The sequence below is a fragment of the Desmodus rotundus genome, chromosome 6 (assembly GCF_022682495.2).
Source record: "Desmodus rotundus isolate HL8 chromosome 6, HLdesRot8A.1, whole genome shotgun sequence".
In the NCBI taxonomy this organism is placed as follows: Eukaryota; Metazoa; Chordata; class Mammalia; order Chiroptera; family Phyllostomidae; genus Desmodus; species Desmodus rotundus.
Window position 1 is genome coordinate 1,127,879 of NC_071392.1, and position 13,287 is coordinate 1,141,165.

Sequence of the window (13,287 nt, forward strand, 5' to 3'; positions counted from 1 at the left end):
GCTCAGGTCTGGCTTGAACAGTAACGTGTTTGCCACGCTCTGGGTGACAGCCACTTCCTGCCGCCCAGGCTGCTCTCCCTTCCCTCCCGTGTCCCCACCGACCACCCCTGTGTGAGTCAGCCGTCCCCCTCCACCTATGTGGGAGTGTCTGCGTCACGGGGTGGCTGTGGAAGGGGCAGGCACGCTCAGCTGGTGAGCAGCCAGTTCACACATGGGCAGTTTGCGTCTTGGGAGTGCGCTTCCCCCCGGAGGGAGTGAGCTGCGCGTCCCGGGCGTTTGCACGGTGTCCACTGTGGGGGTGGGAGCTGCTGTGCCGGGGGTGCTGCCATGTCTGTATGTTCCTGTCCTCAGGAGGGATCCTGGGTAGGATGCTGAGCCGCGTGGGCACCTCCCGTGTCCTCAACCTGGGCCACATCCTGGTCAACCTGTCCTCCTGCGTGGCGCTGAACCGCTTCCGGGGGCTGGAGTCCGTTGCCGTCCTGGAGGCTGCAGCACGGGAGCTCATGCGGAAGAACAGTTTCTTGGCCAGTAAGTGCCCAGTGGCAGCCGTGCTCCCGGGCCCCTGCGTGTGCCTCACGTGGCTCAGAGAGAAAGGCATCCCTTCCACACAGAGCAGAGTCGGGCAGACCCACCGCACTGGGCGGTGGGAAGAGGGCCTCACACCGAGGTGGCTCCCGCCATCCTCGGCCCAGTGTCGCTCACCATGTCTGTTACTGGGGTGCCGGGTGGTGCTGTGGTTCAGTCCCCCAGGGCGAGTTATGCGTTTCCTGGCGCAAGGGCCACCCGCACTGCAACACAGCGCTGTGCCGCCCCCGGGGTGAGTGGGAGGAAGGCCTCAGCCCATCGGCGCCATCGGCTCACTGCTGGCTGGTCTCAGAGAAGGACACGTGTCCTCCCGCTCACTCTGATGCTTGTCTGTGCCCTCATGTGTCGGACTGCCGTCACTCGGCTCTATTAGTCGGCTGGGGACACAGACCGCAGGACTGTGTCTCATAGCCCAGAGCCCGGGATCCGCGTGTCGGCAGGGTGGGGCCCACCACCACCCTCCTTGGTGTGCCGACGGCCGCCTGCTGCCTGCGCCCCTTCTCTCCCCCTGCCCCCCCACCCAGGCCTGGGTCTGGCTCCCCTCCTTGCAACGACATGGGTCAGGTTAGGGCCCCTGATGCCCCCTGCAAAGACCCTGCCCCCACATAAGCCATCTCTGAAGTAGGGGCCAGGGTTCCAAAACATAAGCTGGGGGAGGCACAGCTCAGCCCACAGCTGGCCCTCAGCATAGAACTCGGGGACTGCACCTGGCAGGGTGTGGAACCCAGTGTCCACGCATGGAGCGACGGCCCCCAGAACAGCAGTTCCCAGGGAGGCGCCTGCCGTCCCAGAGAGGAGAGGCCAGATTACTCAGCCGCCTTGTGGCATTTTTCAAGTCCTGAAAAATGCAAAACAAATAATTTGTATTAGCGATGCCACAGTATGGTTTTGTTAAGTGAAAGAGAGGCTGGCCTGGGAACTGGGCAGGCCTGTCTCTGCTTCCTGCCAGTTGTCTGGGTAACCCTGACAGTTGGTGACACCTCCTTGGGGTGCACCACCGCACCCCCCAGCCGCCCGGGGAGAGGGCTCAGCAGAACCCCACCTATCCAGCCTCCCCACTGCAAGCCTTGCTGACAGCGTGCGATGCTCCGGTGGTGACGGGCCTGCCGCCCCCCCCCCCCCCCCCCATTAGGCGTCATCTTCAACACGTCCTCAGTGGGCAGCAGCTCCGGGGCAGACCCCACCCGGCTGCCGCCCCACCTCACCTACACCATCCGGACCAGTGTCCTGTACAGCATGAGGACCGACTCGGTGAGAAACCCGTTCTGGAAGTTCCACCCTCAGAGCCTGCCGGCTGCTGGGTTCAAGTACAACTACGTCTTCGCCCCGCTGCAAGACATGATCGAGAGAGCCGTGGTCCTGGAGCAGACCGGGCGGGAGGCCGCGGGCCCGGCCGTGCAGGCGCAGGCCATCCCCTACCCCTGCCACAGCAGCGACCTGTGAGTCCCGCGCCCCTGCCAGCCCCGTGTCCACGCACAGCGCGAGGCTCCGGTGGGCTGTCCTACAGCTTCTCCGCATGGGTCCCAGGGCTCGCGGAAGACGCCTGTCCGCTCCTCAGTGTCTTAGGGTGCACGCCTCCTGCGCCTGAGCTCCCCGGGGAGGACGGGTGTTGAGATGATGTGACCCAGGGGCTCTGCGTTGGACAGCAGGTGGCTTCAAAGGCCCTTCCGACCAACTGGGGGCACAGTGTCTGCTGGGGCTCTGCCTGTCTGATCCCCGATGCCGCCTGGTGGACTGGGGGGCGGAAAAGGGCTGCGTCCTCCTCCGAACAGATGCGTGGGATATGGGTGCCCCGCCTGTGGCGGGCGGCGGAGCGTGACCCACAGAGGCCGCAGGCTCCGTGGGCTGGAGGTGGGTGAGGACCCTTGTCGGGAGACCGTGGGGCAGGGGGCGGGGGGGGGGGGGAGGTGGCGACGGGGCAGAGAGCGGGCCGGCTGTGGAGGGCTGGAGCGGCTGGCTGGCGGGGGGAAGGGGAGCCGCAGAGCGGTTCCTCCGGGAAACAGGTCTGCTCAGCACGGTTTGACGGCGCACTTCTCAGTCTGAACTCATGTGTCTCCCCCCCACCCCCCACCGCGCCTCGCTCACTTGGCACCTGGTAGCAGCCCGCGGGACCTGTTTCCAGGGCACACGCGGGGGAAGCGCGTCTGAAGGATGCTGGGCTGGGCGGAGTGGGGCCGTGTCAAACCTCACGTCCCTTCAGCCCCGGGACTCGTGGGCGGCTCTCGCAGGACAGCACTGTTCTTCGTGAAAGCAAAGAACTTCTAGGGTTAACGCGCCGCTCGGAGGAGTAGGGCGGCGGCTTGCGGAGGTTGTCAGACGCGGAGGCAGCAGCGCTGTGGGAGGTTCCAGGGCACAGAGGGTGTTTCTTTCTCTGCAGGCCGCCTGGGGCTTCCCGCAGGGCGTGTGGGTGCCGTCGGTCAGTGGGCCCAGCAGGGCTGCTGGGCCAGGGAGGGACCGCGAGCCTGCTGGGGGTTGAGTGGCAGCTCTGGGCGTCGGGCACCTGGGCGTTGATTTGTCCTGGGAGAAGTCCGGAGCGAAGGGGTGATGAATTCACGCTCGAAGGGTCAAGCTCCTGTCTTCAAGACAATACCAGCTTGACCCAGGCAGACGGGCGAGGGGCCTGGACGTGCACATTTTTGTCGCTGCTTTTCCTTGGGATGTTCTCCAGGTGAACTCATTAAACGCCCTTCTTCTCCATTTGGTCGTGGCTACTGTGCTCAGCTGAAGCTTCCATTCCCGTTTATCCTCGGAGCTCTGCGCCCTGGGACGCTCCTCCCGGCCTGTCCCCGTGCCCCCGAGGGGCCTGACACTCTTAATCGCATGGTGACGCCACCTGGGGGGGCTGAGAAACTGACCCGTTAAATGTCGCTGCCCTTCACGCTCTCACGTGTGGCAGAGCCGCGTGGACGCTGTCCCGGCCGGGCCGGGGGCGGGGGTTGCTGGTCAGTCAGGCTGCCCGATGTCCGTGTGGCCTTCTCCGCCAGAGGCAGCGAAGCGGTGCCTCTCTTACAGCTGCCCTGCTCCGTCCCCAGGTGCCTGGCTGGCCACCCCACAGGACACAGTGTCCCCACTGCTGCTGAAGCTGTTCCTGCACGCTTCACATTCGGTTCCACATGTCTGTCTTTTCTGGCTTATTTTAAGTGCCCCCCCCCCCCCCCCCCCGGGATGCAGGACTGTGGTCGACTCCGTGGTGAGCACGTGACGGACGTGTGACCCCCGTGCTCAGAGGGTATGGGGTCGGAGGCCCAGGGGCAGGGGGAGTGCCCTCGTTGGAGGGGCTGCGGGGGGAGGAGACAGCAGGTGGAAGGGAGGGCGGGAGGGAAAGGTCCACAGACCACACACAGCTGAGAAGTCAAGAAGGAAGATGGTGGAGGAGCTCCTTCCCGTTGGGTTTCTGGCGCGGTCGTGGCCCTAGATGAGCCACACCAGGTGTGCGTGCGGAGAAGCCCCGGGCAGTGGGTTGAAAAGTGAGTGTCAGAGAGACAGAAAGGGACACTCTCAACTGCCAGTTGTCACGCGCCCTATAGGTGACGATCGTCTTTGGTCTGTGGGAACCGTGGACTGAGCAGAGATAACAGTCACGGTTCAAGGGGGACATGGCAGGCAAGAGTGAGTGACCGCGGTTTCCTGCCGCCCGCCTGCTCTGCTGGGCGTGGTGCTGGAGACCACGGGGGCAGTGTGGCTGAGGGACGGTGAACTGGGACACCGGAGAGCGTCCTGCCCCGCTCAGCGCCAAGCAGTGCGGCGGTGTGCCTGGCAGCGCTCCGTGGCCCGCGAGGGCCTGGTGAGATGTGCCCGGCATGGAGCTGACCGCGGCCGGACTCCGAGCAGGGCCGCCGCACGGGCCCTCACGTGTCCCCTGGCTTGTGCCCCCAGGTTCCTGAACAACGTGGGCTTCTTCTTCCCCCTGATCATGATGCTGGCATGGTTGGTGTCTGTGGCCAGCATGGTCCGACAGCTGGTGTACGAGCGGGAGATCCAGTTAGAAGGGGTGAGTAGCCCTCGAGCTCACCCGAGAGGGGGTTCCTCCGCTGCCCCTCTGCTGAGCCGGTCCCGGGGAAGTGGCCGTGGGTCTGACACCCGCCAGTGTGGAGCAGGTGCACCGTCTCGCAGGAGAAGATGAAGGACGGAAGCCCGCGGGGCTCATTCCGCAGTTTTCAGCCCACCCAGAGCGACACAGAGGTCGGCTTCCCGCTGTAGCTCATGGCTGGGACTCCTCCAGCTCAGCCTTGCTGCTGTTCCCCTGACGTCGTCAACGTGCAGACGATCAACACTGCTCTTAAGCAAGAAAGTTCATGGAAGCATCTGGAAAAACCCGCCTCCCCCTTTAGCCCTCAGGAGAGGGAGGCCATGAGGCAGCGGGCACAGGTCATCCGCTCCCGTGTCGTTTGCTGCCGTGAGGAGCGGGGGTGGGGGCAGTGAGCTTGTCCTCGGTTTCAGGGGCCACTTGCCTCTGCTGTGCACGTAGCTACCATCGTACAGCCGACTCGCTGCCGACCCGGTTTCTGCCCCGACCCCCCTGGGCCGCTGGGCCGAGGGCCTGGGGTGACGCGAGCCCCACTGGGCGCCGCCTGGCTGCCACTGCCGGAAGTCATTGTTGATAATGCTCAGAGACAGTGTGACGTTCCCGCCGAGCCAGCGGTGGGGCCAGTGGGCAAATCCATTCGATCGTGTGACTTCGAACTGAGTCACTCAGCAGAACGCCTGTGACGCCCAGCAGTGGCCCCCAGACCTAGGGAAGAGCCTGGCCCCTTCGTTTCTCTCTGTCTTTATAAAACAAAACCTCCACCCAAATGGAAAACACCAAAACATGGAGCTGAAGACACGGACGAGCAGACCCACCAGCCCGCAGCCCATCCGCCTGAGGCCTGGGACCCGCTCTGGGCCTTCCCGGCCGCGCCTGCCTCGGTTCTCCCTGCCCTGAGCTGGGGGTGGCCTCCTCTGTGAGGGCCCCCCGAGAGTGGAATCGGGGCTGCTGGAGGAAGCGCCCTGTGCACTGCCCTGGTGTCCCGTGGGCCGGCCAGCACGGCGCTCTCCGCACTGCTCGCCCATCCCGCAGCCTTCTCCCCCACCCCCCCACGCCCGTCTCTCTGACCCTCCTCCCTCCGCGCCCCCTGCTGGGCTAACCAGGGGGCTCCCTTCCTTCTCCCACAGTACCTGAGCATGATGGGGGTGCACCCCGGCACCCACTTCCTGGCCTGGTTCCTGGAGAACGCGGCGGTGGTGGCCGTCAGCAGCGCTGTCCTGGCGGTCGTCCTGAAGACCAGCGGCATCTTCGCCTACAGCGATGCCCTCGTGGTCTTCCTCTTCCTCCTGGACTTCGGGGTGTCGGTGATCATGCTGAGTTACTTGCTGAGCGCGCTCTTCCGCCGGGCCAGCACGGCTGCGCTCTGCAGCGGGCTGCTGTACGTGACCAGCTTCCTGCCCTACATCGTCCTGCTGGTGCTGCGCAGCCGGCTGGGCGCTGCGGCACAGACGTGTCTGGTAGGTGGACCTCTGGGCTGTCAGCGCCCGCCCCTTTCAGCACCCAGCTCCCCGTGGACGTGGTGTCGGCTGCACCGTCCTCCCGCCACCTGCAGGAGCGAGCCGGGCCGTGGGGAGCTCAGGGAACCGGCAGCAGTTTTGGCGGAGGGGGAGGACAGCCCAGGGTACGGGTGTGGCTCGTGTGACGGGCCTGTCTGGTGTGGGCTCTCAGGGCAGTTGCTGGCACCGACCGGGAAGCCTAGGGTTTCAGTCTCTGCTTCATGCGTGGAAAGAAAGGGATTTCCATAGCGATTGCAGGAGCAAAAAGTAAGCATTTTCCCCGAGGCGTCACGAATCGCACCACCTTAAGTGGAAAAGCCTCTCCGTGAGTCGCTCACCCGCCGACAGTGTGCCTCCCGAGACAGCGTCAGAGGGCGTTCAGGGCTGCAGCAGGACACTGGGCGAGGACAGGGACTTCGGTACGACCCTCGCCTGGCAGCGCAGTGCCGGCCACGGGGCAGGGATGCGCGGCGACAGCGGGGCTGAGTAGATGGCTGGTGAGATGAGCTAGGCCAGAGCCGTAAGCGCCGGTGCCAGGCTGCACAGGGTTGGGTGAGCTCCTCCGGGGGCTGCTGTGTCCTCCCTCATGGGGAAGGGCCCCTCCTTGGCTCCTTCCGAGCCGTGTGGTGAAACCGTTCTCTGACAGCCCAGGTGCTTTTCTCCGGCGTCAGGGAGCCCTTGGCCCGGTGCTTCCCACCAGCCAAGCGCGCACGCACTGGTCCGCAACGGGCGGTCCTGTCCCGTCAGCGATTGGTGCACCGCTCCGTGCCTGTCGTGTGGCCAGCTTCTGCCACACCTGTAAAAACGCACAGCCCACGCTTCTGGGTCAGTGCCTGTCCGGTGTTTCAGAGAGATTGAAGCCCCCCTGGCCATTTGGGGCCCCAGATAGACCTGGTCGTAGGAAAAGGGGCACGGGCAGCCCGAGGGCTCCACGCCTACAAGGTCTCAATTCCTTTTTATGTGTCCCAGCAAGGAAAGGGTCCAACTCGAGCACGTTACACATTCAACATGAGATGCTTCCCACGGCTTTTCCCAGACGGGGGGAGCTCCGCCCTGGAAGTGGAACAGGTTTCCCTTGGGCACTTTCCGGGGCAGAACAGTGTGTGCTGTGCCTCCCACCTGCTGCTCGCTGGGGACCCGCTGAGTCGTAAAGGCTCTGCCCACGTTCCCTGCTGCACGCAGCCGTGTCCGGGTGCAGCACACTGGGATTTAGGGCCCCTCAGGCACCCCGCAAGGAGAAATAGTTCCTTTTAGCGTGGAACACGAGCTCGCTGCCGCGTTCCCCCGCGGGCTGACAACGGGCGAGGCGTTGGGGAGCCGCACTCTGCCACCACCGCGGAACGTCTGGAGGCAGCGCTGTGGGCTTGCGGCCCGCTGTGTGCTGACCAGCTGTTTTTGCTGTTCTTCTCTCCACGCCCCGCAGTGCCTCTTCTCCACCACCGCCTTCGGGCAGGGAGTGTTTCTCATCACGTTCCTGGAGGGGCAGGAGGCAGGTGAGAAGGCGCACTTTCAAAAAGCGACTCTCGTGGTTCGGGGTTTTGGAGATGTATCGCCCCGTGGCAGGCAGGACAGTGGAAAGTCTTCCTCACAGAGCAGAGCGTGTGGATCGAGACCTGGTGCCGCCACCCATGTCCGGTTGCCCTGGTTTTAGGCACAGTCAGGAATGCCATGTGCCCGTGGGTCAGCCGCCATCTGGTCAGCCCGCCAGCTAATCCTCGTGACACCCCAGCGCCCGTGGCAACTTAGCGCCCTTCCACACTCTTCCGAGACGGGTGCGCACGCGTGCCCCGTGTGCGGGGCGTTACCCGCTGGCCTGTCTCCCGAACCTCAGCCGCCTTTCCCAGCCTCTCTTTCTGACTCTCTCCTGTGTCGGCTGCTCACATACGCGTCAGCTCTCATCCTCACCCTGGACTTCCTGGATCCTTCCGGAAGGCCACAGCGCAGACACAGCTTTGACGGGTGTGGACAGAGGGCGATCATCGCCTTTACTCTGTGTACACTTTATCCCTATTAATTCAGCCTAAAATGACATTCTAGAAGTTGGTTGTCAGTAATTTTCACTTACATGGAGATTTTGACAACTAACTTCTTAAGCCAGGACAGACGTATTTCTTACGTGTTCATGCAGTCTTTGTGTTTACGTGTTCATGTGTTTTTGTGACCACTCACAGGTAAAATACACGCAGTGACTGCACCCCCACTCCCCACTCCATCCAGCCTTTGGAAACTGGCCCGTGAACTCGGCCCTGGCGGTGGAGTTCTCAGACGTTTCCGCAAACCCTGGCGGGCCACTCTGAGTTCCGAGTGCGGTGCCGTGCTGAGAGAGGGCGGGGGCTGGGGGAGGAGAGAGAGACCCCGTGCTGCCCTCCCGTGTGCCTGGGGCTGGTCACCCGGGCAGGTCAGGAGGGCAGAGGAGACACGGGGCTACCGAGGCGCCTTTGAATATTCGGAGTCAACTCTGACGGACACACGGTGTCAAAGCGTTTACTTCATGAGCTCTAGGCTGGTTCCACCGGACAGTAGAGGGGGCGGGGTGTCCTGCTCAAATTATGCTTCAGTCCAGCAATACGTTGCAAATGTAGGGAATAATGATTCTTTTCCACCCCAGGTTTTCTATGACCTGTTTATAGGTTTTCTAAGAGAGGAGAGAATAATATAATTTAGACTTCGGATGCTCAAGGAGCCTTCTTCTTCCTCTTCTTTTAATAACATGCTTATTTGCTCTAAACTAAGTAAAGCAAGCTTTAAACATTTAAACGTCAGACGTTAAAATGTCGATGGTCACTCCACCCGTGTCACTGAATCAAGTGCGAGACGAACGAGCGGACGCTCCTTTGAAGAATCTGACCCGCAGCCTTGGCCTGCCGTTCGCTCCCGCTGGAGGCCGCAGCACTGACCGGCCCCCCTCGCCCCACTCGCTCTGACTCTGCCCCCCTCCCTCCCTCCCTCCAGGGGTCCAGTGGGGCAACGTGGACCAGTCCCCGGAGCCAGTGGGCGTGACGTTCGCCGGGGTGTGCTGGGTGATTCTGCTGGACTCGGGCCTCTACTTTCTCTGTGGATGGTACCTGAGCAACCTGATTCCTGGTGAGAATGCCCCACTCCGTGAGGTGGGAGACGGAGCTGGAAAACCAGCCCGCAAACTCCTGTGCTGTCACGATGCGTTGCGGCACCAGGGGGAGCGAGAGAGGCACAGACAGACGAGTTAGTGACTGACGGGGTGCAACAGTCCTGGAAGGTGCCGGCAGCGGGTGGCGGCTGCTGCTGAGACGAAGCTGTTCTAGACACTGGCAAGGGCCAGCACAGTGGGGGTCTCAGGTGGTGACACCGGCAAGGGCCAGCACAGTGGGGGTCTCAGGTGGTGACACCGGCAAGGGCCAGCACAGTGGGGGTCTCAGGTGGTGACACCGGCAAGGGCCAGCACAGTGGGGGTCTCAGGTGGTGACAGATGGGTCAGCAGGAAGTTCAGTGGCCAACCCGCCGCAATCGGTGACTCCCTCTGTGGTACCGTGTGCATTTTTAATCAGCGAGAAAGGGCACATGACTCCGCCGACCTATTAGGGACAGAAAGTTAGACTTGTTCATAAGTTCATCAGAAATAAATATCCCAGCAAATAATGAGTAAGTAGAACAGGTGTAATTTTTAAAGATAGGGAATGCCTTTCCGAACACCGAAGATGCGAGTGGTAAAAATCGGTAGCGTTTTCCATCATAACAGTTTAAATCAAGCTTATAAAAATAAGTAAAATGACAGAATTCTGAAATCTAATTTTAAAAACACATCTCTTAATAGTTAAAACATTTTTAAACATTTTTGTGGATTTATGCAACATTTTTTCTGTTTTTAATTTTCTGCTTTAATCATTCACTTCTCCTGTAACTTAATTAAGCTGTAAGAAGTGACCATGTATTTTGTATTTTGGGGTTTTTAAATGCTAACCAATTTAACAAACGAAGAACATGAACCTGGGGGTGCACACAGCCGCATAGTGGGGGGAGGTGTGCTTGGGGGGCAGACTGGCCTGATTTCGGCAGAAAGAACCTGATTCGGTAGTTCTGCTGCAGGCCAGATGCGACAGCCTTGGGCTCTGTCCTCCTGGGCGGACAAAGGGAGCGGCAGGGAAGTCACCTCGGCTGCCCAGAGTGGTGGAGGCTGCGGCTGCCCAGAGTGGTGGAGGCTGTGTCTTTGCGATAAAGGGGGCCAGGTGCCCGCAGGAGGTAGACAAGGGGTCAGCTCACTGCAGGTGGAGAGCGCCGAGGGGGCGTGTGTCTGCCCCTCCCCACTCTCGTCTTTGGTCCAGGTTCCCTCCTGTCCCTCTGGCGGGCTGCTGCGTCGGGCTCCGAGGGGGGGCAGTGAGAGAGAGGGTCCGCCGGGCAAGGCTCCCGCGACGCTGGAGGAGCTGCGGCCACACGTCTGTCCGCACGCAGCAGGGTGGTCGCGCAGGGCGTCCGCGATCGGGGCGTCCGCGGTCTGAGGCAGGCGTGGCCGTCCCCCGGTGTCCCCACAGGGCCGTCCCTCGGTGTGTGTGTCCTCTCCTCTTCTTACGAGGACACAGCCGTGTGGGGTCAGCGCCCACCCTGGGGATGGCATTCAACCTGAACTGTCCCTTGGAAGACTCCTCCTCCAAACACATGCACCTGGGGGCTCGGGCGTCAGCCTGTGCGTCTGGGGGACGGAGGCCGACGGTCACAGGGCGAGTGCTGCGCCGGACGCTAGTGTGGTGCTTGCCTGCACGCAGTCACTGTGAGCCTCTGACCGGGACGTGGGAGGGGCTGTCTCTCCTCTGCTTGAGGGCCGGAGCCCTAAACTAGTCGTCACGTGGGGCCTGATGTCTTCAGTCACCTGCGGCTGAGGCCGCCCTCACACGTAAGCTCCAGCGGGTGCCGAAGGAAGCAGAGACGGGGTCACAGGGAAGCCCACCCCCATCTCAGCACGCGGGCGGAACCAGCTGGAGGCTGAGATGAAGGAGGCGGGCATGGTGGAGGTCAGGCCGGCGCCCCGAGCTCTTCTTTGTGGGAGTGCAGTTGGCCAAGTCCTCCCTGGCCTCAGTCCTCGCTGGTGGTCCGTGCGAACGTCGAAGGTGCACAGAGACAGCGGCAGCTGAGCGAGGGGCAGGGGCAGGGCCGGGGGGCTGCACTCTGGGGAGCACAGTGAGGACCCCAGGTTGTCCCTGTCCGTGTGTGGGGTGTGCGTGGAGCCAGCTAGCATGGAATGACACCTCGTGTTGATTAGTTGGGGTGCTCTGTCACGGGATCTTCCGCCGCGCAGGAAAGTAGGTGGACCGCCCTGGCTGGGCGGCGCGGCCATGAGCACGGAAAGGGCGTGGGTTCGATCCCTGGTCGGGGCGTGTACGGGAGGCAACCCATCAAGGCTCCTCTCTCGCATTGACGTCTCTCTCCCTTCCTCTCTCTAAAAGCATGAAAAAACTCCCTCAGGCGGGGATACAAGGAAAAAAGAAAAGAAAAAAGGAGGCAGCTGGCCCGAGTTGGCTGGTGTCCTGTTTTTCAGGGACCTTCGGTGTCAGGAAGCCGTGGTATTTCCCCTTCACCGCATTGCACTGGAGGAGCACCTGGGGCTTGGCGGCCCAGGGGCAGCGAGGTCTGTGTTCCAGCTGGTCCGGCCCCTGCGGGGACTCCGACCCTGAAGGTTTGTGAGCAACCGCACACTGGACGCGTGTCTTCCCTCTGCTGGGTTCTGCCCTGGGTTTCCTTCCAGTCGAGCCTTTGTGACTGTGTGCGTGTCTCCTCGCCACTGCACGGGCCACCGTGGGCTCAGGAACAGGGTGATGGGGCGGGGCCAAGTGGTGAGAGTCCCCTGGTAGTGGTCCCCGAGTGGGCCAGGACCCTGGTGCGATGCCCCGTGTTGGTCACAGCCCCGTGTGTAGGCTGTGCTCTTGGGCGGGCGGGTGCTGGCTTATGCCCAGAACCTCCAAGGCCGAGGGTCGTCCTGAAAGAAAAGGTGTGTTGAGCCGCGTGGCCAGGGGAGGACCAGGGGCTGGGGCTGGGGCTCCCGCCTGTCCTCAGAGGCAGGGCCCGGTGGAGAGGATGGACAGCGTGGCCTTCTCCCCCCCCGCAGCCCCCTGCGGGGGCAGATGGGTGCTGCCACACAGTGAGCCTGGGGAGAAAGGGGCAAGTCGTTGGGGAAGAGTGTGCCTGGGCTCAGGGCTCTTGGGGCAGGATGGCGTGAGCAGGGAAGGTTCTGGGGCAGGTGGCCTGTCTGCAGGGAAGGGGGTCTGCCGCTTCTGAACTGCTTGTGACAACTGCCAGGAAGGCCGTGCACAAGCAGGGTGTGGTGGCGTCTGGTGCCGGTCGTTCTCTTTGAGAGCAGTGGACTCAGCCACCTGGGCACGGGTGCAGCTCTCAGGTGCGGTCAGGAGTGAGAGCCGGCTGCCGTGGTCCGGCCCGGGCCGCTGACCCGCTGTCTCCTGCCTGTGCCCCACCTCGGGGCCCCCGTCCAGGCTAGGATGCCCCGGAGGTTTTCTCGGGTCACTGTGAGTCAGCCTGACCATGCTCCTGTCCTGAGAGAGCCCTGTAGACAGTGGGAGCAAAGGCGGGCGGCCGGCAGGCACAGGGCTGGGGGTCACCTGAGCGAGTCCCTGGGGACGGCATGGCCCTGCCCCTGCCAGTGGGGAGCAGCTCCCAGGGGACAGGGCAGGGGCAGGGCCCTGCGCACGGCAGTCACGGCCCCCCTGAGCCCCCCTGCCCGAGGACAACTCGGGGCCCATGAGTGCGCAGGCCCTGTCAGGAGGGCCGTCCCGCGGGTCAGTGCTGCAACGCGATGGCTTCCTGGTGTCATGAGGCACTGACCCCTCAGGAAACGGGCAGTGCAAGGGCACCGACCTTTGTAGCCAGAGATGTCACCTGAGTCCTGCCGCCCTGCCCCTCGCCCCTTGACTGTGGTGAGGGAAGAGCCTGTGCTATCTCGTGCTTCCGGGGGCTGGAGGGCCGCACTGCGCGGTTGGAGGGCCTCTCTGGTGCATCTGTCTCCCTCCAGGCTTGCCCCCTCCACCCGGGAAGGAGACGCAGGAGGAAGGCGCCCCGGGCGTCACCCTGGTGTCGGTGACCAAGGAGTACCAGCCCCACCAGGCGGCCGTGCGAGACCTGACCCTCACCTTCCACAGAGGCCAGATCACCGCCCTGCTGGGGACCAACGGCGCCGGGAAGACCACCGTGCTGTGCGTC

At 63.1% G+C, this 13,287-nt stretch overlaps 1 protein-coding gene across 9 annotated transcripts in view; it reads left to right on the forward strand.

The window, feature by feature from the left end:
* ABCA13 (ATP binding cassette subfamily A member 13) overlaps positions 1-13,287 on the forward strand; it is a 135,534-nt gene that overhangs the window by 51,469 nt on the left and 70,778 nt on the right. For all 9 annotated transcript variants that reach the window (XR_008427056.1, XM_053926087.2, XM_053926080.2 and 6 more), the window contains exons 19-26: positions 352-528; positions 1,718-2,024; positions 4,462-4,576; positions 5,740-6,069; positions 7,532-7,601; positions 9,061-9,192; positions 11,615-11,752; positions 13,100-13,280. Coding sequence is in view for 8 of the 9 variants with exons in the window: in XM_053926087.2 (XP_053782062.1) it covers positions 352-528; positions 1,718-2,024; positions 4,462-4,576; positions 5,740-6,069; positions 7,532-7,601; positions 9,061-9,192; positions 11,615-11,752; positions 13,100-13,280 (1,450 nt within the window). In the remaining variant the exon portion in view is untranslated. The remainder of the gene's footprint in view (positions 1-351; positions 529-1,717; positions 2,025-4,461; positions 4,577-5,739; positions 6,070-7,531; positions 7,602-9,060; positions 9,193-11,614; positions 11,753-13,099; positions 13,281-13,287) is intronic.